The sequence below is a fragment of the Styela clava genome, chromosome 7 (assembly GCF_964204865.1).
Source record: "Styela clava chromosome 7, kaStyClav1.hap1.2, whole genome shotgun sequence".
NCBI lineage: Eukaryota > Metazoa > Chordata > Ascidiacea > Stolidobranchia > Styelidae > Styela > Styela clava.
In genome coordinates, this window is record NC_135256.1 from 8,789,124 (window position 1) to 8,817,110 (window position 27,987).

At 34.3% G+C, this 27,987-nt stretch overlaps 4 protein-coding genes across 7 annotated transcripts in view; 2 read left to right on the top strand and 2 right to left on the bottom strand.

The window, feature by feature from the left end:
- Positions 1 to 18,378, bottom strand: part of LOC120327640 (condensin complex subunit 1-like) — a 36,022-nt gene extending 17,644 nt beyond the window's left edge. For all 3 annotated transcript variants that reach the window (XM_078114160.1, XM_078114159.1, XM_078114161.1), the window contains exons 1-11: positions 18,241 to 18,378; positions 17,660 to 17,794; positions 16,199 to 16,453; positions 15,369 to 15,480; positions 12,337 to 12,441; positions 3,477 to 3,617; positions 2,981 to 3,128; positions 2,612 to 2,709; positions 1,869 to 1,988; positions 1,052 to 1,169; positions 261 to 339 (exon numbers count right to left, since the gene is read on the bottom strand). In XM_078114160.1, coding sequence (XP_077970286.1) covers positions 261 to 339; positions 1,052 to 1,169; positions 1,869 to 1,988; positions 2,612 to 2,709; positions 2,981 to 3,128; positions 3,477 to 3,617; positions 12,337 to 12,441; positions 15,369 to 15,480; positions 16,199 to 16,453; positions 17,660 to 17,794; positions 18,241 to 18,358 — 1,429 coding nt within the window. In that variant the 5' untranslated portion in view covers positions 18,359 to 18,378. The remainder of the gene's footprint in view (positions 1 to 260; positions 340 to 1,051; positions 1,170 to 1,868; positions 1,989 to 2,611; positions 2,710 to 2,980; positions 3,129 to 3,476; positions 3,618 to 12,336; positions 12,442 to 15,368; positions 15,481 to 16,198; positions 16,454 to 17,659; positions 17,795 to 18,240) is intronic.
- LOC120325402 (uncharacterized) lies at positions 5,135 to 12,304 on the top strand. The gene is made up of 2 exons (XM_078114333.1): positions 5,135 to 11,717; positions 12,004 to 12,304. The coding sequence occupies exon 1, from the start codon at positions 5,135 to 5,137 to the stop codon at positions 11,414 to 11,416; it is 6,282 nt and encodes a 2,093-aa protein (XP_077970459.1). The 3' UTR covers positions 11,417 to 11,717; positions 12,004 to 12,304.
- Positions 18,379 to 18,381: 3 nt separating the features above from the next.
- LOC144425034 (uncharacterized) lies at positions 18,382 to 22,023 on the bottom strand. The gene is made up of 2 exons (XM_078114162.1): positions 20,639 to 22,023; positions 18,382 to 20,056 (listed from the first exon to the last, which is right to left on the bottom strand). Exon 2 carries the CDS (start codon positions 20,018 to 20,020, stop codon positions 19,094 to 19,096), a length of 927 nt encoding a protein of 308 aa, XP_077970288.1. The 5' UTR covers positions 20,021 to 20,056; positions 20,639 to 22,023; the 3' UTR covers positions 18,382 to 19,093.
- A 2,589-nt stretch (positions 22,024 to 24,612) lies between these two features.
- Positions 24,613 to 27,959, top strand: LOC120327829 (DNA repair protein RAD51 homolog 4-like). 2 transcript variants are annotated; one of them, XM_039394190.2, is made up of 2 exons: positions 24,613 to 24,976; positions 26,677 to 27,959. In XM_039394190.2, exon 2 carries the CDS (start codon positions 26,705 to 26,707, stop codon positions 27,674 to 27,676), a length of 972 nt encoding a protein of 323 aa, XP_039250124.2. In that variant the 5' UTR covers positions 24,613 to 24,976; positions 26,677 to 26,704; the 3' UTR covers positions 27,677 to 27,959. The 2 variants fall into 2 exon arrangements, with proteins under 2 accessions (XP_039250124.2, XP_077970298.1); XM_078114172.1 differs by having other exon boundaries at positions 24,614 to 24,976; positions 25,730 to 27,959.
- The last annotated feature ends 28 nt before the right edge of the window (positions 27,960 to 27,987 follow it).

A 27,987-nucleotide genomic window follows, 5' to 3' on the forward strand; every position in this document is an offset into this window, starting at 1 on the left:
CCAACATATTTATCAGGGTGTAATAAATAGGATCTATCCCGCACATTAAATTTAAATAATCCTTGTCAATTTCATACATAGTAGCTGCTTGAATATTAGTGGTTAATAATGTAGAGCCTTGTATAGCCACAATGGCTATATTTTAATGTGTTATTCACACTCTGGATAATGTTCAAATATAAATTGCCAGTCGACACACTTTGTGCAAGAGATGCAGGTTAAATCCCAAGAACCAAAAAAATCAACTTATTATTACATACTCGATTCTTCTTCTTTTATTAATTGTTCTAATTTAAGTTTTGCATCATTGTATCCAGCTTGTAGCACATCAATTGGAAGCTGAAAATATACCAGGTAATTAGAAACAAACCTAAATACTGGTCATAGTCAGACACAAGACGCATGAAATAATTCATGAAAAAGACTTCGATAACAAGCAATGGATTGGGCTGAGTCCACAAAGTTTCACCTATTCTATCAAATATAACTCTCGTAATTATTATCTATAAAATTGTATTTATTAAGTAAGATATGAGTTAGGATTGGCTACAGGCTAGTTTCTGTGATAGGGCAGATGCATCATAGATGGTATTCAGTAACACTAACACTCCAATACGGCTTTACTAAACCTGGATAGGATTGTAATGTTTATTCCAGGGGACAAGTAATCCGATAAGGAGACTCAATCATATGACGAGCAGTCCATCTCGAATACGGGAATAGCTAACCAGTTCTTCGTTTCAGATGCTCGAACTTGATGGTGGAGGAAGTCGTAACCGTCCAACAGTTAGTTGCAACCTCCCATGAACTCGGAGGCAAGCAGTGGCAGTGCCAGTGGTGGCAGGCATATTCCTCATGCTAAGCATGATGTGCCAACCGACGAACTCCATCATACTAGTCCTTACATGACTAAACTAGAATTGCTTTAAATTTACACTGATATTACTGTATTTCTCAAATAATTTTAGCATCAGACCTTTTCTATACAAACTATTCAGCCTTCCTGAGCATAATTATAATATTAACAAAGACAAATTAAACTCCAACAAACCTCAGACGCAAAGGGATTAAATCTCAAAATGGTTTCCAACAATTGAGTTGTGAATCTTCGAACTAAATTACTTTTGTCAAGAAGCAAGCTTGAGCACAACTCAACAAGATCAGGATACCTAAAAAGAATGCAAAAAAATGAAGTTCTTTTTGTGCAGACAAATCACCATATTAAAACATAGCAAACGAAATAATACAATACAATATTGACGTATGCAAGAATTCTTTTGCTGTTAAAAGAATGGTGAACCTAATGTGTTTCAAGTTTCAGTAAAAAAAGGATTCTTTCATCAACATTGAAAGTCTACAATTCCAACTGTGGGGAGTTTGAAATACAACTCTTGCTCAGACTCCAGTGAAAACTCTGACCGGCTTAGTGGGTATGGGAGTGGGTAGTGGGATAATTACGAGAGGGTAGCCAGCCCAAATTTAGGGGAGAGACAAATTTTTTTTGTATAATGACGACATGATACAACGCTCACATTGCCTTTTGCTTCGACAAAGCAAGAAAAGAGTAGCCACTGATATCTGACAGCGCATTTTTATTTATCTTGCTTGCTTCATTTGGTGAAAGGATTATTGTTAGCAAGCCAGAAAAGTCCAGCTTTCAGTAAATCATAAAAGAATAGAGCAAAATTATGTTGGAAAAGGCGTATAAATTTATGTCTTACTGCAAATGCCACAAAATCGAATTTAAAAAAAATGTTAAAAATTTTGGCTTATTAACAATAAACCTATGAAAAACCACATTATCCAGTATGGCTACCCGTATTAGGCATGGTTTTTCATATCATGTATTGTTTCCCGAATTTTCTTACCTCTTGATAGGTAATGCTTGTTCTTTAACGAGACTTATCCAAATTTGTAAAGATTTTGATCTTGTGAAAGCATTTGGATCCAAGTTAGCATGATCATACATGTAGTCTAGAAATTGATCCCTGAAATTATGAAGAAAAATGAAACAAAGGACTCTGAGTTTTCAAAAACATGAACATGTTGATGAAAAGTATCAGAAGTGGATTGAACAACAAACACCACAGATAGTTATCTAATTCTCTCCTCTTTAATCAAAATCAATTTATGTAAAGCAAATAAAATTAAGGTCAACGATCAATTTAATCGAAAATTCAAACTTGCTGTTTCTTCCACTTGCAGAATTTGTAAATTTGGCACAAATCTTAATTATAAAAATACATGACATAACTAGACATAGTCGGAATTACAATTAAAAATTCAAAAAGTGTTTAGAACCATTCATTGTCTTAAAATGCTATGTTTAAATTTGTAACCTTTCAGCACACTTGTCCAACTATTCTGATTGAAGGTAGATATATATATGGATTGGCAAAAGATTGAAGTGAGCATGTGAAGTGAGATTCATACAAGAGGACACAACATTTTAAGACACCCGATTATTATTGACTCTGAATTTGAAATTACCAACAAAGTGCATACTACATCCTATGAATGTCACAATAAAAAGCTCTTTAAAATTTTTTTTTTTCAAATTATTGACCCTTTTTTCGAAGAAGCTTTAAAATAAAACAAAGGCTAGCAGTACCTGACGGACTTGGCTTTCTCATCCAATTCTTCTCCAGTTAAATTTCTCAAAACTATTTCCCCCATCATACTCAGTACTGTGTTTCTCATGGCATATGACTGAAAACAAAATAAAAAACTTGTCTATGTAGACAATTGATTTAAAAAAAATAGTACTCCAATAATCAACCAAAACCCACAAAGTGCCTGATTTTAGAGCCAATTTTTTCGCGATAAATGGACTATTCTGGGGAATGGGAAATTTCCTCCATGGAATATTCCTCCTGAATAAAATGAAACTGTAACTCTAAATTCCATTTAAAAAGATTTTTTGGACGAATTTTTTTTTGGCAACACCCATGTGCAGAATTTTCCATACATCGATTCTCACCTCTTCATTCATGCGATCAAGCATCAGACTGAAATTAGCAAGCACAGCGGAAGGACTGCCTTTAGTTAAGTCTACAAGGAATGTGCCGATGTTTCTCGTACTGTCTGTATCTCGAAGAAATTCTTGGTCTGGTATATGACTGATCTCTCTAAAAACAAAAAATAAAATGATTTAATATAAAAATGTGAGCTTATAATGGTAAGAAAACTAATGATTACTACTTCCCAAAATAATTGTAATTAATTTAATTGTGTAAGTGAATTGGGTAACGAAATGTCAAAGAACATGTTTAGAGGAAAAGTGCATGGAAATATTTCATGAAAAATGTATATACACTTATTTTCATGAATAACTTTCTATATTGCGGAAGAATTTCAAAGAAACATAACAATCCTAAGTGATTCAAGAGTCTTGCTGCACACTAACACAAATATATTTCTGGAACGATTTGTCTGACCAAGGTCTATTTACCGTTACCATTTCTGAATTTACTTACCTTAGAACTCCTGAGACAATAGACTTGCATTTGAAAGTATTTTGCCATAAAGAAACTGCTTCAGCTAGAGGTGACGATAGATGTGGAAAATGTTGTAGAAGTTGAACCAACTTTAAACTTGCACTCATTGATTGATCAAATCTATGAAAAAGGGATTTTTTGAAAATAACAGGACTTTTTTATACTGTTCTATGGTATGAGGAAAGTCGACTAATATGACAGGCGATGTCTTTTTATCTAGTTGCCTTTAATAAAGGGAAGATGTGGGAACAGTTAGCAGGAAATTGTTACAAGTCCATGGACTTAAATCGTAGATGAAGCTTACAGCTTGGCACAATGTAACAAAGGACAATCAAATGAGGATTATTAGTGCAGTGCATATTTTGGCTTTGCAATTCTATTACCCAAATCTGAAACACTTTCACTTTAAATTTTACTTGTGAATATTGGATATAAATTTTGTTGCAGAGATTATCCATTTCTTGAAAGAATTAGTAATTACAAGTACTAAAAAACTTTTGATTCCCATTATTAATGTGGTTTTCATTTTATATGACAATTTGAGATTAGAGTACAATAACTGTAAATGATGGCTCAGCCGTCATTTTATTTATTGCCCTTTGTCGCCTCATTGTGGTACTTTAGATTGTTGCGCAAGTTTGTCTCGTGGTTGCGCCATTTTCAGGATTTTGTTGAACAGGCTGACAGGGTTTGTGCTTCTCTGATTTGGTCTAATATATTATTCTTTTTCCATACAGTTAAGATTGTTTAAATGTTAAATATTGAAGTACCTGCTTGTTTGTGATATTATTAGCCGAAAAAATCGGTAAGTCATATTTTATGTGAAGATATTTCTGTATTTAGGAATTCATTTGCTGAGTGTTCCTACTTGCTTAATATATGATTTTCATTCCAAATTCATATTAGTATAGAATAAGTAAAACACTGTGTGGACAAGTTATTGTCTGCTCTTTATTCACAAGTTATTCATGCCTTCTTTATCGTGTGATCAAGTACCGGTAGCCTATACTGTATTTTGCCAATGTCTCTGGTATTTTTAGATCATCACTGTTGTGTTTTGCTTATAAGTTTTACTCTTATTTTAATTGCAGTTTACACACTTCTTCAATTCATTGAGACTTTATATTGGAACATTTCATCAGTCCACTGAGACACTATTTTGGAACGCTTCATAACATCTAAGTTATTTCATTTGGTCATTTTTGAACACGATTTGGAAGTAACATCAAAACATTGTGTTGGACAGTTTCTTGGGGTTTCCAGGTTTCGGTGAGTGCAGCAGTGAGTTAAACGACGGTTATACCTACACGGCGGAACATACGACTGCGAGTCTGCGACAAAAGGGTTAAATAGACTGTTAGATTCGTAGCATCGTGAACAGCGGCCGTAATAGTAAACGATTTTGTCGATTGCTAACCAAGTTAGTAAACGATTTGGCTTTACTAACCAAGTTAGTAAACAATTTTACACTATTGCAAACAAGTTGGTAAAAGATTTCAAGATCTACTAAGCAAGTCAGTAGAACAATATCAGAATATTGATGAGCAATAAACATGTTATTGTAATTTTGCGAAACTTCACCCTATCAGTGAATACAAGATATTTATACCAAGAAAAGGGAATATACATTATTAACCATGGCTACAGCAAGATCTACAAATGCAAGTGATGACGTGGACTCTAATTCTGGTAATGATATGAGAGAAAATCCCAGAAGGTCTGAACGTAGCAGAACACTTACAGAAAAAGGACAAGAATATCAAGTTAAAATGCTTCTGGAAAGGTGTAAGTCGAAATTTGAATTGTTTTCAAAAATAAGAATGAAGCTCCTGAAAAGTATTGATGATGGTGTCTCATTGCGTACTATAAAAGACGATTTGAAAACCTTCGAATTATGTTTTCATGGCTATCGTACAGCACATAAGGAGTATGTAGCATTGTTAGTTGATGCCAATGCTATTAATGAAGAAAATGATATTTTCATAAATGCTCAACATTTGTTTGAAGAATTTCGTGCTAAAGCGATTGAAGAAATTAGAAGCATCGAGACTGATGAAGATGTCAGTTCTGTACATACCAGTCTTTCAAGATATTCTCATAGATCTTATTCTTCATCATCGAGTTCATCTGTGGCATTTAGGCTGGCTGAAATAGCTGCCAAGAAAGCCTCATTACAAGCAGAAGCTAGTTTTGCTGAAACTGAAGTAAAAATTGCACAAGAGGAGGCAAAATTGAAATCAGAATTAGCACAAGCAGATGCAAAATTAAAGTCAGAACTAGCACAAACAGAAGCAAAACTCAAAGCTGAAGCTGTAAGGCTTCAAGCAAACGTACAACAAGCTGAAATACAATTACAAGCTGACAAGAGAAGAATGAATCTGCAAAAGGAAATTGCTAAAGCAGAAGCAGAAGAGAATATTTTTGCTCAAATTGATTGTGAAAATGATAGCTTCAGTAGACGTGATGTGACACATTTTGCACCGAACGAACCTTTTGTAGTAAGTCCGCATCAATTCCATACTGCTGAACAAACTGCTTTAACGAATGAAAATTTGGTACCGGCACCTGAAAATACAGCTGTACCATTTGTTACAAATCATATGAATGCAAATCCTGCTTATTCGAACACTGCTGAAAACGAAGTTTCAAATCCATTGAATTTGTCTACTGCACCACAAAACCCATCGGCAGATGGCGCTAGTAGTTCAGAAATTAAAAGACTAGTTGAAACAGTTGTTGATATTCAACAAAGGGCTTCATTGCCAAATGAAGAACCAGAAGTTTTTGATGGTGATTTATTGAGATTTCCTATATGGCTTGGAGATTTTGAAGATCTTATTGAAAGAAATGTTCGAAACCCTAACAGGCGTCTTCGTTATCTTTTGAAGTATACGACTGGAGATGCAAGAAAGGCTATTGAAGGTTTCATGGGCATAGATGATGAAAACGCGTATAATGAAGCAAAAGCGACACTAATGGAGTGGTATGGCGACTCGGCTACAATATCCAGAGCTTACAAGCAAAGACTGAAGCAATGGCCTATCATACCTATGAATGATGGCGGAAAAGGAATGCGTGAGTTTTGTCATTTTCTTACTAGTTGTAAGCTATTGGTGAAAAATTCTACGTTACTGAAGAAATTGGATGATGAAGACTTAATCCAAGTTCTTGTTTTGAAATTGCCAAAGTCGGCAAGAGATAGATGGTCGTCAAATGCATGTGAATATCACAGAAAACATGGAAGCTTTCCACCATTTTCTGAATTCTGTGATCATGTCAAGAAAATATCTAAAGTAACTACACTTCCTCTGTATGGAACTGGAGTACTTGATGAACTTGTGGCTAACAATAAGAAAGCTGCAAATGTACCCGTTAGAAGAAGGACTTATAATAGAGGTTCTCACTCGTACTCTATTGATGCAAGCGAAGAAGTTCACAGTTCTCGACAAACAGCTAAGTCGAAAACTACCCATTTCTCAGATTCGTGTGTGTGTTGTAAAGGATCACATGATCTGAATGATTGTACAGCTTTTCTCAAGAAATCTTACAATGACCGAATCGAATTTATCAAGTCAAATGGCATATGTTTTGCATGTCTAAGAAAAGGTCATCGTTCGAAAGGATGCATCAAAAGAAAGACTTGCAAAACTTGTGGTAAAGGTCACCCTACTGCCATACATTCAGAAGAATTCGTTCGCAAGGTCAAGACGAAGATAGATTCAAATGAAGAAAATAGTTTAACGAATGCTGATTGTAAGAAAAGTATAATCTGTCATGCATCAGAAGCTCGAGAAGTTATTCGAACTACAAGGATTGTACCAATACAAATACTTTGTGCTGATCGACCAAGCAAGAAATTAAAAGTTTATGCAATTTTAGATGAACAATCTGATACCACATTCATTTCGGATGATGTCAGACGAAGCTTGGAATCAAATGGATTTAAGGTGAGATTGAACCTTTCTACTATGACCAGTTCGACTGTGGTGGATTCATACAAGATTATGGGCTTGCAAATTTTAGGTTGTAATGGCCACAAGATAAATTTGCCTCCATGTTACACAAGAGATTCCATCCCAGTAAATCGTAATCAAATTATAGACAAGAGGGTTCTGAACAAGTATACAAAGTTCCAAGATATTCTAGATGAAATCCCGGACTATGATCCTAATATTGATATTGGTATACTCATTGGCACTGATTGTATGCAAGCATTGCGTCCGTTGCAAATTATATCAGATGCCGACACAGAAAGTTATGCTATCAAAACAGCATTAGGATGGGGAGTTGTTGGAATGATTGATGCAGTATGTGTTGGTGGATATGCTACCAAAACTTGTAACAAAGTGATATCACATGACCTGTATCCACCTGTCATCATTTCTCCTCAATTTGTACCTATAAATCAAGTTAAAGAAGTCATTAACCCTTGCATGATTTTGAGAAGTTTCGAACAAGATTTCATTGAATGCATGCACAAGAATAATATCAAAAAGCAAGAAATTGATGGTACATCGAACAAACCTATTTCTATCGAAGATCGTAGATTTTTGCAGAAGTGTCAATCAAGTATTCACAGGACACAGGATGGTCATTATGAGATGTCTCTCCCTTTTCGAAACAAAGAAGTGAAGCTTTCAAACAACAAGCAATTAGCTCTCAGATGCTTACAAGGAATTAAGAAGCGTTTTGAGAAAGATGAAAGGTTTAAAGAGCTTTACTGTGCATTCATAAAAGATGCAATTGAAAAGGGATATGCTGAGAGATTGTCCGATGGTGACAATGGTAATCATGGATATGTATGGTATATTCCACATCATGGAGTGTTTCATCCTTGTAAGCCAAACAAGATCAGAGTTGTATTTAATTGCAGTTCTGAATTTGAAGGTCAAAGTTTAAATGGGCATTTGCTACAAGGACCAGATCTTACCAACTCACTGATATCAGTACTTGCTCGATTTCGTGAAAAGGAAATTGCGTTTATGGCAGACATCGAATCAATGTTTTATCAAGTTCGAATTAACGAAGAAGACAGAGATTTTGTCAGATTTCTGTGGTGGGACAATGGAGATTGCACGAAAAAACCTAGTTGTTACAGGATGCGAGTCATGGTGTTTGGTTCTACGTCGAGTCCATCGTGCTGTAATTTTGTCCTCAAGAAGACTGCAGATGACTATGAAAAGGAATTTGGTGAAGAAGCAGCTCAATTCTTGAGAAAGAATTTCTACGTTGATGATGGTTTAAAGTCAGTTGATAGTGTTGAAGAAGCAACATCGTTGATCAAAGCAAGTAAGAAAATGTGTGCTAAAGGTGGTTTCAATTTGACAAAATTTGTGTCTAATAATAATGAAGTTTTACAAGCTGTTGATGAGAATGATCGCTCGACAAAGTTCAAGAATTTAGATCTTGGAAGTAACCCAATACCAGTTGAAAGAGCACTGGGTGTTCAATGGTGTATTGTGGATGACAGTTTCACTTTTCGTATTACTTTGAAAGATCGTCCTTTCACAAGGCGTGGAATTCTGTCAACAGTATGTTCAATCTATGATCCGTTCGGATTTATTGCTCCTGTTGTCTTAGAAGGAAAACGCATTCTTCAGGAGTTGTGTCGTGATAAGTGCAAATGGGATGAACCCGTTCCAGATAATTTGAAACCAAGATGGGAGCGATGGAGAAATGATCTTCATCATCTTGCCGAATTAAAAATTCGACGATGTTTCAAGCCAAGTAATTTTGGTGAAATCAAGGAAACTGAATTACATCACTTTAGTGATGCCTCGACTCGTGGATATGGCCAGTGCACCTATTTAAGACTGACCAATCAGAAAAATCAAATTCATTGTTCATTCGTGATGGGAAAGTCTAGAGTAGCACCATTGAAACCTATCACGATACCTCGATTGGAATTGACTGCGGCACTTGTATCTGTTCGGGTTGGAGTCATGTTGAGACAAGAATTGAATTTTGTCAACATCAAGGAAACATATTGGACAGACAGTAAAGTTGTTCTTGGTTATGTTTCAAATGATTCTCGTCGATTTCACATATATGTGGCAAACCGTGTTCAAGAGATTCGTGATCATAGTGAGCCAAATCAATGGTTTTATGTGGATACAAAGAACAACCCAGCTGATGATGCCTCAAGAGGTTTGTGTCCAAAAGATCTACTGACCAAACATGATCGATATCTAAAGGGACCTGATTTTCTGTGGAAACCACTTACAGTGGAAAAAGAGTTTTCACATGAATTCGAAGAGCTTGATGCTTCGGATCCAGAAATACGTAATTCTGTAACATTTTTGACTGAAGTAAAAGAGCAATCCTTCCCAAGTCTTTTGGAGAGATTGTCAATGTTTTCAAGTTTATACAAAGCTCAGAGATTTGTTGTCATTTTATGCCGATGGCTGAAAATTCTTCAAAATCGTAGAAACAAGAATTTGACTTCATCTTTTGATTCAATAACTGTACAAGAGATGGAAGATGCTAAGAAGATAATTTTAAAACTTATGCAGTGTCAAGTGTATCCAGATGAAATCGAAATATTGAACAAACCTAAGAAATTCGATACTGTAAAGAAATCTTCATCATTATTCAAGCTTGATCCATGTATAAGATCTGATGGATTGTTGAGAATTGGGGGAAGATTGAAAGATTCAAGTTTGCCTGAAGAATTGAAGCATCCTGTCATATTGCCCAAGTCTCATCATATTACAACTCTGATAATCAAGCATTATCATGAAGTCGTGAAACATCAAGGACGTGGAATTACACTCAATGAAATAAGATCTGCTGGATTTTGGATAGTTTCTGGCATTGCTGCTGTCTCAAGTTTCATACATCACTGCACAAAATGTAGGAGACTTAGAGGAACATTTCAAGAACAGAAAATGGCTGATTTACCAAAAGACAGAATGGATGATAGTCCATGTTTTTCATTTTGTGCTACAGATTTATTTGGCCCCTTCATTATCAAAGAAAGGAGAAAAGAACTCAAGAGATATGGAGTTTTATTTACATGTATGGCATCGCGTGCTGTTCGTGTTGAAATCGCCCCAAGTTTAGAAACCGACAGCTTTATAAATGCTCTAAGAAGATTTATTTGCAGAAATGGGCCAATCAGACAACTGAGATGTGACCGTGGAACCAACATGGTTGGAGCATCAAGAGAATTAAAAGAGGGTCTACAGGCAATGAATCATTCAAAAATTCAAGAAGTTTTACTTAGAGAAAATTGTGATTATTTCCCATTCAAGTTCAATGTCAGCGCTGCAAGTTATCAGGGAGGTGTTTGGGAATGTCAAATTCGTAGTATTAGAGCAGTTCTTTCATCCATCCTGGAAAAGAATGGAAGGCAACTAGATGAGGATTCTCTTCGCACTCTGATGGCAGAGGCTGAAGCAGTTGTCAATGGACGTCCTCTAGTTGTGGATAATTTGTCATGTCCTGATTCACCACTGCCTCTGACGCCTAATCATTTGTTGACTGCGAAGACAAGACTTGTATTACCACCACCAGGTGTATTTGGAAGGGAAGATTTGTACTCGCGTAAAAGATGGAGGAGAGTACAGCATTTAGCCAATGAATTTTGGATTCGATTTCGTAAAGAATATTTACAATCACTCCAAGTTCGTCAAAAGTGGAACAAAGTTCAACGTGACCTCAAAATTGGTGATATTGTCATAGTCGTTGACGAAAATACACCAAGAAATCAGTGGAAGATGGCAAGAATTGTTGATGTCTATCCCGATGCAGATGGTCATGTTCGAAGAGTTCGAGTTCACATAGGAGATTCAACACTCGATGAGAGAGGAAAGCGTATAAGGGATGTTCTCTTTCTTGATCGTCCAATCCAAAAGTTGATTCTTTTCTTGGAGAGTGGAGATACGGGAGAAGATTCCCGACGAGGGAGCCAAAAATAGACATTGTGAAATTGTAATTTTATTTTAGTATAGAAATAGCATTTCTAGGGGAGCCATGTAAATGATGGCTCAGCCGTCATTTTATTTATTGCCCTTTGTCGCCTCATTGTGGTACTTTAGATTGTTGCGCAAGTTTGTCTCGTGGTTGCGCCATTTTCAGGATTTTGTTGAACAGGCTGACAGGGTTTGTGCTTCTCTGATTTGGTCTAATATATTATTCTTTTTCCATACAGTTAAGATTGTTTAAATGTTAAATATTGAAGTACCTGCTTGTTTGTGATATTATTAGCCGAAAAAATCGGTAAGTCATATTTTATGTGAAGATATTTCTGTATTTAGGAATTCATTTGCTGAGTGTTCCTACTTGCTTAATATATGATTTTCATTCCAAATTCATATTAGTATAGAATAAGTAAAACACTGTGTGGACAAGTTATTGTCTGCTCTTTATTCACAAGTTATTCATGCCTTCTTTATCGTGTGATCAAGTACCGGTAGCCTATACTGTATTTTGCCAATGTCTCTGGTATTTTTAGATCATCACTGTTGTGTTTTGCTTATAAGTTTTACTCTTATTTTAATTGCAGTTTACACACTTCTTCAATTCATTGAGACTTTATATTGGAACATTTCATCAGTCCACTGAGACACTATTTTGGAACGCTTCATAACATCTAAGTTATTTCATTTGGTCATTTTTGAACACGATTTGGAAGTAACATCAAAACATTGTGTTGGACAGTTTCTTGGGGTTTCCAGGTTTCGGTGAGTGCAGCAGTGAGTTAAACGACGGTTATACCTACACGGCGTAACATACGACTGCGAGTCTGCGACAAAAGGGTTAAATAGACTGTTAGATTCGTAGCATCGTGAACAGCGGCCGTAATAATAACAACTCACTCATATTCAAACATACTCACTTTTTGATGAGGCATCCGAGGACATGGAATATGGGAACTTTTACATCTCCAGTTTTAAACAACTCTTGGCTTTCCAGTATTTTATAGCAAATATTACAGATCAAACTAGAAAAAATGGCATTGAATATAATTCAAAACTAAACTAATTTGTTCCAGAATTTAGGAAGTTGATATAAACAGTGTAACACAGTGCATAAATAAACAAAAAAACGAAAGAGATATTCAATAAATCGTCAATTCAATTGTCATGCTTTTTCAGTCTCTTATAGGTATGGTCTGGTCACATAAGTTATTATGCAAAAATCTCAAAAAATTTTGTTTTCTATTGCTACACCACTTAGAACAGTGGTCGGCAACCTTTTTCAAGTGACGGACCGGTAAAGCCTGACCAAAATTTTGGCGGACCACCTTTATACAAACCAACTATGTCTATGCAATAAATTATACACATTAGGAAATTACTGTTGTCAATATACTAGAAACGACGGTGATGCTATTTTAGGCGATATTTCAATTTGTTTGTTGGCCATTAACTGTTCCCACATTGGAGATATGGTCGACATTGACACACGTTACGTGTTTCTTAGATCCAGCCTATTTTATATTTCGTTTTTGTAGTTATCAATATTGAAAACCAGGCCTTACATTAATAAGATTTCTGGGAAGGTAACAATCAATACCTGTTAACCTTTCTTTGCCAAAACTAATTATTTTACTCGATGTGCCAACTTTACGATTATCTTTATTCTGAAGTATGGAATTAGCACTGACTAGGTATGACCGGTTAGCTATGAGCCAGTAGTGGTGTAGTCACGTTTAGAGATGTATCGGCAATATCGGTCAATTTTTCGGTATCGGCTGAGTGTATACCGATATATTTTTCTTTTTAATATGATCCAAAATATTTCAAAAAATAAGTTAGAATCTTGAAATTATTTTATGCTTGGATTGATCGTGAACTATGAGCCATTCACATGTCGGGAATAGGATTCACCTTGTTTTAGCTATTTATCAGCCAAACTGGCTCAACTAATTTGGCTATTTTAGCTGCTAAATTTTCAATATTACATGGTAATTATGAAGAAATATATCAATCGAATATTAGTGGATGTTCCGATGTGTAAAATACAAAATACGACGTTATATTGACAGAAAATCCTGCGCACTTAACTCAATGTATCAGTTTGATAGGATAAATTGGTTGAACATTTATTTTTTTTACCACCAACACTAGCCAAACCCTACGCGTTTTCCAATTGAACATCGAGATTACTAGCGTTAGTACTCAACGCATCTGAACCAATTAACACTATTGATCCAAAAAATCAATTGTTTATTATGTGATATATCTCGTTTTCAATCTGAAATATTGTGCGCTATTAATAATTCTCAAAGACTATTGTTTTGACCCGTCTGTCCTGCACATCGGAGGTAATAATTATAGTATCAGAATATCGGCCGGCAATATCGGCATCACCGTTTTGAGCTAATATTGGATCGGTATCAGTGACAAAAGTGGTATTGGTGCATCTCTAGTCATGTTCTCCGCGAGAATCATCCGGCAATATCGGCATCGCCGTTTTGAGCTAATATCGGATCGGTATCAGTGACAAAAGTGGTATTGGTGCTAGAGATGTACCGATACCACTTTTTTTGCCGATACCGATCCGATACCAGCTAAAAACGCCGATACCGATACGTCGATACTTCAAAAATGCTGATACTACCGATATTATGTAATTATTACTTAATTAGGTGTGCTGTGTAGAGCAGACGTGTTAAAACAATGGTCTTAGAGCGTTGTTCATAGTACACAATATTTCAGATCGAAAAAAGGGATATATGACATAATATGAAATTGAAGTTTGGTATCCAGATGATTTAACTGATTAAGATACATCGTACAGTGACGCTAGTAATCTCGGTGTTCAATTAGAAAAATCATAAGCCGGGATGTCCAATTTGAATTTATTGTTAATATCGCGACCTTCGAATATCGTTATTCGTGTTTAAAAGAATATCGAATATCGCCAACACATTCTAGTCCATGTGTCGTTAATAAGGACTCCAATTCCACTGTATGATTTAAAACTGGGCGCCTAATTGCTTTCTGTTATGTGCTGTGTTGATATATTTCTTCATAATTACTATGTAATATTAAAAATGTCAATGTAAAAATTTGACAGCGAAAATAGCCAAATTTATTGAGCTAGTTTGGCTAATAAATAGCTAAAAACAGGTGAATCTTATTCCCTCGCAAGGGTGGGGACATGTATGGCTCATAGCTCACGATCTCTCCCGACAAAAAATATTTTTGAAAAGTAGCATTCCAACTTATCTTTTGAAACATTCTGGACCATATCAAAAAAGTAAATATATCGGAAATATCGGCCCTAATCTAACAGATACCGATACATGGCCGATACCGAAAAAATGGCCGATATTGCCGATACCGATACCCCGGTACATCTCTAATTGGTGCATCTCTAGTCACGTTCTCAGCGAAAATCATTTTGTTGGAGATGCCTTATTCGGATTGATGAGAGACATTCTTATACGGGCGTAGAGGAAACAATTGACCCAGCATGACATGGCAATTGTTTGTAAAGTCAGACATGCTGCTCAAAAGTGTTGCGTCTGTCTGGTTTTGGTTTGCTCTTGGATGCTGTTTTTAGTTGTAAGGTTAGTTGTATTGTAGGGGTTTTATTACGGCCTTGTCCATTTTTGTGTCACCTCTCTAAGTCTCTACGGACCGGCAGTAATCTTTCCGCGGACCGGCGATGGGCCGCGGCCCGGTGGTTGCCGACCACTGACTTAGAACATTGATAAATAAACTTCATAAATCAGGCTTTATTAAACTGCCAGTGAGGCCACAAAAATTTGTATCTTTCGAATACTGATTCTTATACTATATGGGGATCATCGCTGAGTCTCAATAACCAATGACTGCTTATTAAAGCAGCTCGATAAAAGCCAATTTTCTTTTCCACATTGACTTAGCTTGAGTTAAGAATAAAAATCATAAACCATACTTTATAAAATCATCTTCAACAAGTTCAGGATCCCATAATCTATGAATATCAAGATCAACAAAAGTCATCAGAAGTCGGACCAATTTTTCACATTCATTTGTCCACTGAATCTCTGGAAAGCACAGAGTAATAGATTTAGTTTTTATGACACTTTGGTGCAATCCTGATATTGCTACTACGCATTACCACTAATTTTCTGATCGTTTTTCTTTGATCCTGTTCATTTACTAGTTTGGTATAAGATGCTTCTCAAGTCTTCTACTCTGAACAAGGCATATATTACCAGCCAATGATATCTCACGAATCACGATATGTAAGGACAAAGGAGTTTTTATTTGGAAGGACTGGAGTCTTTCTGATTTGGCCTGGTATACCCAATTTAACGGATCCTGGATGAGGTGGAAAGAATGATATTTGAACCTCAGATGTGCAATTGATGATGCCAACACAGTTATGTATACGCTTTTAACTGCTGAGCCATTGTCCCACAATTAAGATGGAATAACGAAAGTACTGAACAACATAAGATAAACAACCTAACTAAATTCATCCTTGCCAAAGATAAAAATAATCGAAGATAATTAATGGCAAATAAGAAATGGATTCAATACCATTTATCCTTGGCCAATAGCTATTTTATTCCATTTGAAAAGCAAATTGGCATAATATTTAGTTTCAACAGTAGGATTTACTATGGTCTGGGTAAAGACTGTGGAAAGAAAACTATGAATGTGAATGATGTGATAAAATAATCAAATGATTGGACTTGGAGCCGCTAAAAATGGTTTGGCAATGTCTGTTACAAGATACTATAGCAAAATTTTACATACCTTGACTGGTACTTGTCTTATTTTTAGATCCTTTTCCACGCTTTTTGCCAGCATTTACAGAAGCTGAGGCCTCTGTTGATTGATTATATTTAGCTTGAAATAATTCTGTCATTTGTACCATCAGATAAATCAACATTTTCAACGCATTCTTGTGATTTAATCGAGCGTCAAGGTCAAGAGTTGGCGATGCAAGGTTATCTCCTGAGGATCCACTAGAGAGAATATTCCCCAAGAAGTTGCTGTAAGACTTGCAAGCTTAATGAGAAAATTTATTAGAAATTATGATTTCATAGAGAAAAAACACTAATTCATAGTAATAGCATCAGAATTCTTAATATAAACCAGCTTTATGAAATAGCATTTAATTTGAATTTTATTCTCTGGACACCCCTATACCCTACTGCAGGGATCGGCAAAGTTTTGTCGCTTGTGGAGTGTGAACCAAAAATAGGGGTTGCACTGGATATAGCCACTGGATGGATATCCAGCCCAAGATTAAACATTTTGAAAATGGGAATCACTCATCTGAGTTTTCCGCTTGTTCTTTGTAATGTTCATTTTCGAAAACAATTGTTCGCATGCATATGTAGGCTACTTCAAAACATCAATGTGAATTTTTTCACATGGTTGTCATATTTGGATACAGTTTTTCTTCAAGAAGATACTTTTTATAAAAATTGAGCAGTGATACATATCTCGAATAGAACATAGATTTATTTTCTCATTGCATTGCATCTCAAAAAATATCATTTGAATATTTTCTGCACAATTGAACCCATTGCACCTAGCATCAACTTTTCTGCGTTTCGTTGCCACTTGTCTACCACTATAATTAAATTATAGGCTCATTAAACGAGTAATTGTAAATTATATACCTGTTAAGTTAAAATATAATTCAGTCTACACGTATCTCACAATAATTTATGTTACGTAAAGAATATAATGTTTAAAACAGCCGTTTTGTTAATATAATTTAGTGGCCGTCGGGGGCCAGATCCGGCCCGTGTGCCGTAGGTAACCAACCCCTACCCTACTTCATACATGTACTTGTAACTTGAGCATATTGTCCAAATATCAGTTTTACAATGAATTCATAACTTCGGAAACACAACTACAAACTCTGAACAAATAGGTAGCAACAAAGTCACAAAAGGGGCTAATAACGACTACAAAATCTGTCTTCATGAAAAAAGTGTCTGAGACTGAGTGACTACTGACTACTAAAGTTTAACTGCTATATCACCTTTAACATTTTGCTGATAAGTCAATGTTACAGAAATAAACAATTCGATACTTGGGCAAACCTCTACTATTGCTAAGTAAATGAAAAAAAAGAATTTTAAATGAAATTAAAAAAACAAACATTTAGAGTGTATAAATTCCTTAACATTCGATAATATACAAAAATACTAAAAACCAAAATCCCACAATACTTTTAAAAAGATTACAAATATTTATTACTTTTGAGTAACATCTCCCAAGTCTGTTGTCTCACAACTGGATCTATTTCATTGAATTTTGAAACGACACTGTAGATCACATCAAAGTTCTCCAGTACTGCAAGTCCTCCATCTCTTGCAAAAGCAATTTTTGCATCTAAAAATAAGAATAATTAGTTTCTTCAAGGGTGGTTTTGGATTATTGGTAATCAATATTGATCAGAATAAAAGACCATTACACCATTACTACAAAACTTTTAACCGAATTTAATTAATAAAGCAATAAATTGCATAATTTAATTCATGAATTATTTGGAATATTGTTACTTGGAAACTTGTCATTTTGAGCCATAAACTCGCCAACTTGTCTACAAGTTGGTTAATTTCAATCACTTAAATATGATATTTACATGCAGGATAAAATAAAAACAGGCTTATTTGATATTCATACTTGACATGGTCATAAATCATAGTTGTTTTCATATGACACAATTAATAATATATTTAGTTCAATTTTGGTCAAACTAAATTTTCTTTTTTTATTATTCTTTTGTTTTCAATTCGATCAAACTCTTTTTACAAAATATAAAAAATGATATTCACTTTGTAGTTTTATCGGCAGCATACGACTGGAGAAAACTTCTTCAACGACATATTGTGTCGCAGACGGCGTTGAATTTTGTAAGTCTTGAAGATGAAACGGTATAACAAAATTTTTCATTTCCTATTATTATAAATATAAACCTAGAGAATAAAACAAATAAGATTGTAAAAAAAATGAAATTCAACATAAAAATGCTATGATATAATACTATTATGATGAGTAGTTTCATATAGGCAAAGTAACAGGCACAGACACGAGAAAAAAACATAATAAGCATGGCTGTATAGAATAAAAAGGCAAATAATAACCACTGGTAGATAGGAATAATGAGTGTTTATAGGAAAAACTTGCACAATACATCATGATATTGCTTTCAATGATTAAAATAAATATACAATTAGAAAAAGTACTGGAAATATGAATTGTGATATCGTGATCATGGTAAATCATATGAAGTCTGAATTCGGCAAATAAGATTCGAGCTTAATGTGGCCAGGTAATACAAAGGAATAAAATTCAAAAACAAAACAAGCTTTCATTATTAAATATGAAATATCAAAGATCAGTCATCCACTGAATGAGGATTCTCACAAGAAAAATCTATATAAAAAGACAATCATTTGATTTTGAAAGCACATCAGTTCAGATAAGTAGGGAGAGTCTGAAGACCTATAAATAAAGAGTAAGAAATCTATTGGATTTATAGCTTGTAACATATATGAAATCAGTGCAGATAAAGTTAAAATGTTTTTGTCTTAAAAAAACTTGTTCGTACGCATTTTTCCACTTACCTATATATCAATATTTTATAATATATTTTCAATATATTTCAATTTCCAAGGTAAAAAATAGTCAAGTTTCAAATTTTTGATGTTTAAATCTGTTGGATTCTGGAATATAATTTTTATCAAAATCAACTAAATCAGGAGATGATTTACGTTTGGGTGCAACATACTCCTTTTTTTGGAATTTATATGAATGCGATCTATGGGAGGATATCCCGGAGGGATAGTCAGCTTGGCGACGATGTTTTGTATTATTTACATCCTTGGATCCTATTTTTTTGTTCTTTTTTTCTAATTTTGTCGACAGTGAATCCATATTTGAATCTTCTTCTTCATCTGATGCAATAATGATAAAATCATGTTCATCTTCATTTTTATTTTCTGAAACGGTTTTTGTGACAATAACAGCACTTTTCGTTTCTGTTTCAATATCCTTCTTCGTTCGGAAAGAGTTTTGAAACTTAGTGAGTTGTGTTATGTATTGGGTACAACGAATTAATTGTCTATTACAATCCGATCTCAATAATTCATGGAAAATTTTAGTAAAATCCAGATTTCTTTCATCAGCAATGCTTCGCACAACTTTATAAAAAATTTCAACTTGGGATTCTTCGACAGGATCATGAATAGGAATAATACATAATCTTTTTTCGGCAAGTTCATTTGAGTCCGGATCGAGATACGATGCCGGCTCTGTTTCTAAATGCATATTTGTAATTCTTCTTATCCTTTCTGCAGTATCAGAATCAAAAGTAATCCAAATAACGGGACATCCAACTTTGAGATGTGCTTCAATGAGTACAATTCCTCTTGAAGGGATATTGAACTGTATTGCATTCTTATTATATCCTTTTTGTTCCAATACAGCACTGAAAGATATTGTTTCTTTTGAAAACTGAAGTGGAATATTTCGACGATCTCTTGGAGGAAATGTTTTCAATGTTCCAATTCTGACAGTGCGAAAAGGTATCATGAACACATGTTCACTTTCCATTTTCGATAAAAAAAACAGCTAAACTGATATAGCATTCTGAACAAGAAGTTTACCAATAGTAAATGAATTGACTATTAATAACCATGGTAAAATAATACTTGAGAAGCTCAAGTTTTGAAATTCGGGTTGATAGCAAACACGACCTACAGATAATTACCTGCTCAACGATCAAAGCAACTTCTTAGTAAGCCTTAGTAGCATTGCATCGCTTGTCATTGCATAACTACTGAACTAGCACAAGAATTACTGGGAGAGACACAAACTTATTTTAGGAACTATTGTTTTTACTGATTGATTTGTTGTAATCATAATCAGCTTGGCGATATCTTTTTATTCATTATTTTTCTTTACTGTTCACTCTTGTTTACAAAATCAATACTCAATTTGGCAACCATCAGAAAATTAATAATAATATGGTGTGGCAAGTAATTTTTATTTATTCATTTATTTTTTGTTTGCTATGTACAAGTATAAGCTTATTGTGATCCCATAATCAGCATTATAAACGATAAAACGTGCATGTGTTTGGTTGTTTTTATCAATTACTTTATCGTCTGTTATGATGATCATGCGGTCAAACTAAACTTATACTTGATGTACTTGAGAAACAATACTTACATGTTTCGAGCATAAAAAATTCGGAAATATTTTAAAATTATGGAGTTCAAATTATAAAACAGCGATGCCCTGTATAGAGATACAGGCTAGTCGGGCTACTGCAGTACATCAGTCAGGCAGTAGCGGTAGACTAAGACGAGTATTAAAGTTATTTCATAACCATGTGAATATCATATTAACAAAAAGTATTTCATCATTCACAAAATGATTATCTGTTTTTATACAAAATGATGTCTAAAATTACAGCAGAACATTCAGACATTGCCATATGTAAAACACAAAACAGACGACATACTGTGTTTCCCCGAAATTACAACAGGGTCACATTTCAATTTTCTTCTGCAAAATACCTCTAGGGCTTATTTTCGGGGGATTCCTTTTATTTTCATTTACCAAAAACAAAATTAAGTGTAGAGAATTACGAGATTTTCAAATATGAAAAAAAGATATCTATTTACTTATAAATAACACGTTTTTATTCAAAATGACAGCAGAACATAGATCATCATCAATTCAAACGTGTTCGCGTTATTGAATAAGTTAGGCCTTATTTAAAAGAGGTGGGCTTATATTAAAATAATTTTAAAATTCAGGCTAGGTTTTATTTTCGGGGAACACTGTAGTAGGCTTCATTCTGTCATTTGAAAATCTGGTATCGGTATAGACTACGTAAACATTATAAGCAAACGCCAAAATTCATCTCTGAAACTCATGAGACATTGAGAACTGGAGAAAGAAAGTCAAAAAAAATTCTGTCATACCGGTAGCAAAATGCAATTTTCAATATTTAAAATGACATCAAAAAATAATAACACCCTATTTTGAAAAAATGTTTTGGTTTTTTCTCACGTTGTGGATTATTCAATAATCAAAGAATGTATAAAAATAACAACCATCCAAAATTATTAACAGAAAAGATACATTAACAGCAGCCAGCAATTGATTGATTGTATTGTCCATTATATCCAAATTAAGTATCCATGTAGTTCCCACAGTAATTGGCAGTGCATTATTTTTTAATTAACATTTATTATCAAGAAAAAAATTAAATATGTATTAGTTTCAGTACTTTCACTGAGGTAAAAATTCATAAGTTATTATAACTCATATCAAGTTCTCTTGTGGGACTAGGATGTTGCCTAAACTTTTCTATATTTCTTCTTGCCATGAGTGACTTCTTAATTTTAATGATTACATTGTTTACAATTCTGCATTTGCAGATTTGGGTTAGCATCTGAAAAATTACGGCATTCCTTTCTAACCATATTTTGTGTCTAGCAGTGCAAAATAGCAATATTATATCATTGCGTTCAAGGCTGGACAAATGTGAATCCCATCCAAATTTGATTTGATCCCATTCCCAGAAATAAACATTTGCATAGAAAAATCATGAATGAATCAGTGCGGCGGTGTGGCTCAACGGGCTAAGCGTTAAGAATACGCTCGCCAACGCACCTCTGATTACTCTGCATGAGTTCGCAGGTTCGAATCCCATGCAGGGATGGTTATGTGCGAGAGGATTGCTGGACTCCTCGCCGTCGTTGGGTGGTTCACGTAACCGCTGGTCGGTTACGGCTTCCTCCACCACCAAGTCCATGCTTTCGAAAACAAACAATATAACTAATCCCATACCCGACTTGGAATGGTAACCGGACGAGAGGCCGTGGTTCGCCATATGGATAAGCCGTCTTATCGGCTTTCCTCTCCCCCGGGATAAATATGTAAATCCTATCCTATCCTATGAAGGCAAAAAAATTATACATCCACAATGATAAAAAAATAAATAAATACAAACACAAACATATTATCCAATACCCATTTTTACATCGCTAGTCCAATTTTAACATTCCATTTCGATTTCGATATTCCAAGTTATGTTGTCCATCGCAAGTCATTTTCCATGTTGTGATTTGTAGAATACCAATTAAAGATTAGATTTATTTTAGTTTATGGATTAGGCATACAGGCATGTAAACAAAACATTTTAAAATTAATTTTAAAATTAAAATTAACACGATCAATTCATTCATTCAAACACCTCCCAGAACGGCTAAATGTCTTTTTGATTCAACCCCAACAACAACCGCAGTAGACTGAAATATCCCGCCTTTTCTGCATTTTATTTCAGCCGAAAAGGATTTTTGTTCCTTATCGCCACCTTGTGCTGAATATAAAAAAAAAAAAAAAATCTTAGTACCGAATCTGTTCGAATTCCACTTTAGAATATTCATTGGAGAAAAATTTATGTATGAATATATATATGTATATTTATGAGAAAAAAAATCTCTTTCTCTCTCTCTTATTAAACAATTACGATATCCATGCTATACCAACTTCTAAAAAATTGTTGTACAAATTCACAGAAATAAAATAAATGTAGCACAGTTTTGACATCAATCTCCATGTCATCTACTTTATATAATAAATGATTTTCAGATATTTTTGGAAAAGCAAATTTAACATGAAAAAGCCGATCATTAAAATAGTTTTTCATATATAGGCCTACATACAGCACTTTAAACTTGAGCAAAAGAATAAACACTCGAAAGGGGAATCCCCAAAATATTTGCGCGGGCTTTTATTTTTCCCATGCAGTTATGTGTGAATTAGAATAATTAAATCAGTAAGTAAGTAAGTGTTTATTTCGATTTCCCAATATAACAAAACAATACATGGCAAAACAAACAAATGTACGGAAAATCAGGAAAGTGGGCAAAATCTAAAAAAGATTTAAGACGTGCTGGTGCACGTGCCGTGCCCACTTACCCCAAACAGCAAACAACACATTGAAGCAAATTGAAAAAAAAGGTAAAATTTTTGTATTTAAGATTAATATCTCCTGATGTGGAATCAAAAAAGGTAGTCCTTAATCAAAGATTTATTAATAATTTTGGAATTGAATACTCAAAAGTATCCTGGAATAAAATTAGATATTACGATTTACCAAGAAAAACCCAAGACTTTTGTTGGAAAGAGGCAAATTTAGCATTACCAGTAGGTAATTTTTTAAATCAGTGGTTCAGTGATGAGGGTGGGGGTTGTGTTTTGTGTGATGGAAATATGTGCGAAACAGTATATCATTTATTATGTGAATGTCCCTTTACAAAATGTTTTTGGAATTGGTGCCAACTTGACCGAACTGACACAAAATCTGTACTTCTTTTAGACAATATTGACAACGAATACTGTTTATTTTTAATTGGAATCGGTAAATATTGCATCTGGCTACATCGTAATAGTGTAAAGTATGATAGTTTGGAAAAAAATCAAATTAATTTGAGAATACAGTATAAAAGCATGATCCAAGGTCAAATTAATTGTTTTCAATCATACAAAAAAGAGAGATACATGCAAAGTATTGTTAGAACATTGCTTGAGAAATCTGTTTCAACTTGACTAAATTACCTCAACTATTTATAACTGTATTTAATAGTACTAACATTTATTACTTATCGATCTTAAGATTTTCTTAAGTTGAATCTGCTCCAAATTTTGCATGTGCATGCATCATATCTCGGACCAGAAACTATTGATTTTGGGTTGATTATGTCGTATAATTAGCGAGTTATTAATTATTTTTTTCGGTCGATCGATAAGTCTTCGGTCTCCGACCGATATTCTTGTTTTAAAATTGAAAAGTTTCATCCATTTAAACTTTCATGTTGGGTGGGTTGAATATCACCCCCTTCAACTGATCAAACATGATCGATAACCTATCTAATTAGTGCAGTAGTGTAAATGTTTTTCTATTTCCATGCATACCGTATTATAAAATTAATTATGTACTTACTTAAATGTGCTGAACGAATGGAATGTAATGGATTATTTGACTGGTGGATACATTGGATTGGGGTGAAATATATGAATAATTAAAATTCGGCCAAAATGTGGAAAAATAAAATCTTGGTGACTTCATGCAAATAAATTGAAATCACGTATTTGGATAACCAAAAAAAAAAAAAAAGGGAACGCGGAAGATAATTCGGGCGTAAATACTTGGGTGTGGATGTGGCAAACAACACATTGAAGTAAATTGAAAAAAAAGGAACACGAAAGATAATTCGGGCGTAAATACTTGGGTGTGGATGTGGAGTTTTAACATGGAGTGTAATTTCTAATAGGCTATATCTGTACATATAAATAACGAGAATTGTAGAACATAAACAAACAAGCAGTGCGCAATATGTGGTAAATAATTTGATTACAAACGCACTCAACTAAACAACAAGGATAAAAGCACCATGAAAGAAAACAACAACAAACGAAGTAAAATATGACAAGTGCATTGCCCTGGCGTTACAACTTCAGTTTTAATCAAAATTTGCTTAGTGCAGTAGTGTAAGTAGTCTTTTTTATGCAATCTACCTTCAAATATTCGTTACAATTGACTGTTCATGTTTTTCCCAGCTTCGACCAGTTTTCCATGATAAACTCCACGCAGGCCAGCAATGCTGGCCCAGCATGATCTGATGCGAACTGATCCATATCGTATCAGTACTGTATCCGACAACATCGTTTTGATTTAAGTTTGTATGTATCTTCTCAGTAGGGTTTATATTCGTCTAATTTCCAAGTTTTCGTCCAAATATTTCCTACTCCAGTATTCCATCGTTGATATTTTACCCGACGGCGGTCTCAACAAGAACAAATAATAGCAGAACAAATAATAGCACGTGTAAATTTATGCATGGGGCGGAGGCATTTGGGTGCATAAATGAGTAGTATGCTTGTATGCCTAATCTAATAATTACTAAAATAAATATATTGGTTGAACGGCCAATCACAACATGGGAATTAATTCTAAATGGACTATATGACATGGAATATCAAAATTGAACAAATGATGTAAATATGAGTAATATGGTTTTCTGTTGTTGTTGTAGCCTATAATCTTTTGTTTTTCTGAATTTTCTATGCAAATGTTTTTTTTTTCTTGGAAAATGGGTACTAATCTGGATCAAATTCGAACAATAATTGGCAAAAATTGAAATAATAGGCTACATTTGGATAAATCAAAACTATCCTATTCACAAATCCGAATTAGAAAAAAAAAATTATTTATTCATTGTCATTCATTTTTCACTCTTCCAGTCTTCAATTCTGCAGTTTCTTCAACACAACTAACTGATTTGATGAAATGTTTTTGTTTCCTTGGCCGAAAAGTTTGTTAGTCGGATTGCGATTAGCTCAATCTGTCAATACGCAATAATAGTCATCTGGTAGTACTGGCAGACCGGTAACGAAGTTTGCTATTCAACTGGTTCATGCCGATGACTGACGGCTAACAATAGTCTGGAAGTAGACAGGATAGGATTTACATAGTTCTGTATTTATCCTTGGGGAGAGGAAAGTTGGTAAGGTGGACCACGACCTCTTGTTTACTCTTGTGGCATAGAGCAGTACGGCACACTATACAGATCGGTTGACATTGTCTCGATTCAGGAAAATCCATTTTACCAATGATCAGACACCCCTCCTTTGGGAGACGTCTGGACGTTGTTGTCCCTCAATATCGGTAAAAATACAGTATAATGATATTGCGCAAAATACTACAAAGAAGCATAATCTAATAACGTCATCATTGAATTCTTCGGGAAAAAATAATCTGATTTACCCAAGAAAAAAAAGCTTGACTTAAGCTTGATAGAATTCTGGAATTGCTGAATTGTGACACACCTGCACACAGCAATGGAAATACAAACAATACAGTGATGAAGGCGGATACATGGAGATAAACTCTATTAACCTGGACATTCAAACATTCTTTGTTTTCAAAATCAAATTAATAAATGATGCACCATGCTTCAGCCTCATTTCATACGAAATATTGGTGTAATCTAAGAATCACATCAACACATATTGACATAGTGATTGATAAGGCAATACTGTTGTAATGCTTCATTTGCCAACCTACATTCTCAGAGTCAGTGGCTTTTCTCCTCTAAAGTCTGTATAGAAAATTCAATTGGTATGCATGGCATGTGAGTTTAACTTACATACCACACTAATCAAAAAAATTTAATCACCATTTTTTACAGATACAATTAGGTCTATATTAAGCAAACAATGCCTCTTCTTCAGGCTGGAATGTGTCCGTTACTGACTGAAAGTATAGTTGCAAAACTAGCTTCTAATGGAGTAAAAAGAGTATTGGATTTTATTTGTACGGAACCAAGTAAAATTACATCTCAGTGTGAGGTTCAATATAAAACTGTTTTATCGATACGACGTGTATTGCTTGCTGAATATTCATCATTTCCCTTGAATGGTTTGAATCTATATGAAGAATCAATTGCTACCCTTTCAATTCTTTCAACAAATTGTACAGAGTTGGATGATCTTTTATCATCTGGTATATTTACTGGAGAAGTGACTGAAATCTGCGGTTCATCTGCAGCTGGAAAAACACAATTATGCACGGGGCTTGCAATCAATATAGCTGCCTCGTTAAAGCAAAATGTGATATATATTGACTGCAGCTCTGGTTTTTCCCCAGAAAGGGCTGCTCAAATGATTAAAACAAATTTTGGTGAGACGTTATCACATATTAGAGTATGTAAATGCACATCAACTTATCATCTCCTTGACATATTATCAATGATTCGTGGAAATTTAAACTCACATGATACTGGCTTCACCTTAAGCTTGAAAGCAATTATCATTGATTCCTTATCAGCTGTTTTACTCTCTGATTTGAAAAATTTATCATATGTTGAAGGACAATCTCTGGCAACATCAATAAAAAAAGAAATTAATGCCATAGCGAAAGATTTTACTCTAGCTGTTGTAGTTACTACAAACACATATTTTAATATTGATTCTGACTCTTCTCCAAATGCTGGATTTGGTCATTCGTGGAATTCTGCTGTAGCGACGCGAATATATTTATCCAAATCTAATGTTTTGAAAAATGTAAATGATAATTCAATAGAACATGGAATTATACCTATTAAAGTTACTGTGTTCAAATCTCACCATGCAAAAATAGGTGCTAGTATTAACTTACAGTTAACTGAAAAAGGTTTTTGTCCACTATAGCAGGGCTGCATATGAAAATGTCCGCTATTTGAAATAAATTTAGCTGTAAAGGTTTCTGTCCCCTGTGGTAGTGTTGTATATTCAAATGTTTCATATTTAAAATGTTTTGTGTTGAAATTGTGTTATAATCTTTTTTTCATATTGTTTATATCTAAATTATTTTGGCGTAATGTTTAGTAAATGCATTGTCTCAACTTGTTTTTATTATGACCTTCACATACACATCATCTTCTGCGAAGTATTGAATTTTCTACTCCTCGATTATCAAGAAATGTTTTGCTTTCGTGTGACTGTTTTGTTCTGCTCATTAA

What these genes read in the sequence shown, in the direction of transcription:
- LOC120325402 (XM_078114333.1), top strand. Translation starts at nt 5,135, where the DNA reads ATGGCTACAGCAAGATCTACAAATGCAAGTGATGACGTGGACTCTAAT.
- LOC144425034 (XM_078114162.1), bottom strand. Translation starts at nt 20,020, where the DNA reads ATGGAAAGTGAACATGTGTTCATGATACCTTTTCGCACTGTCAGAATT.
- LOC120327829 (XM_039394190.2), top strand. Translation starts at nt 26,705, where the DNA reads ATGCCTCTTCTTCAGGCTGGAATGTGTCCGTTACTGACTGAAAGTATA.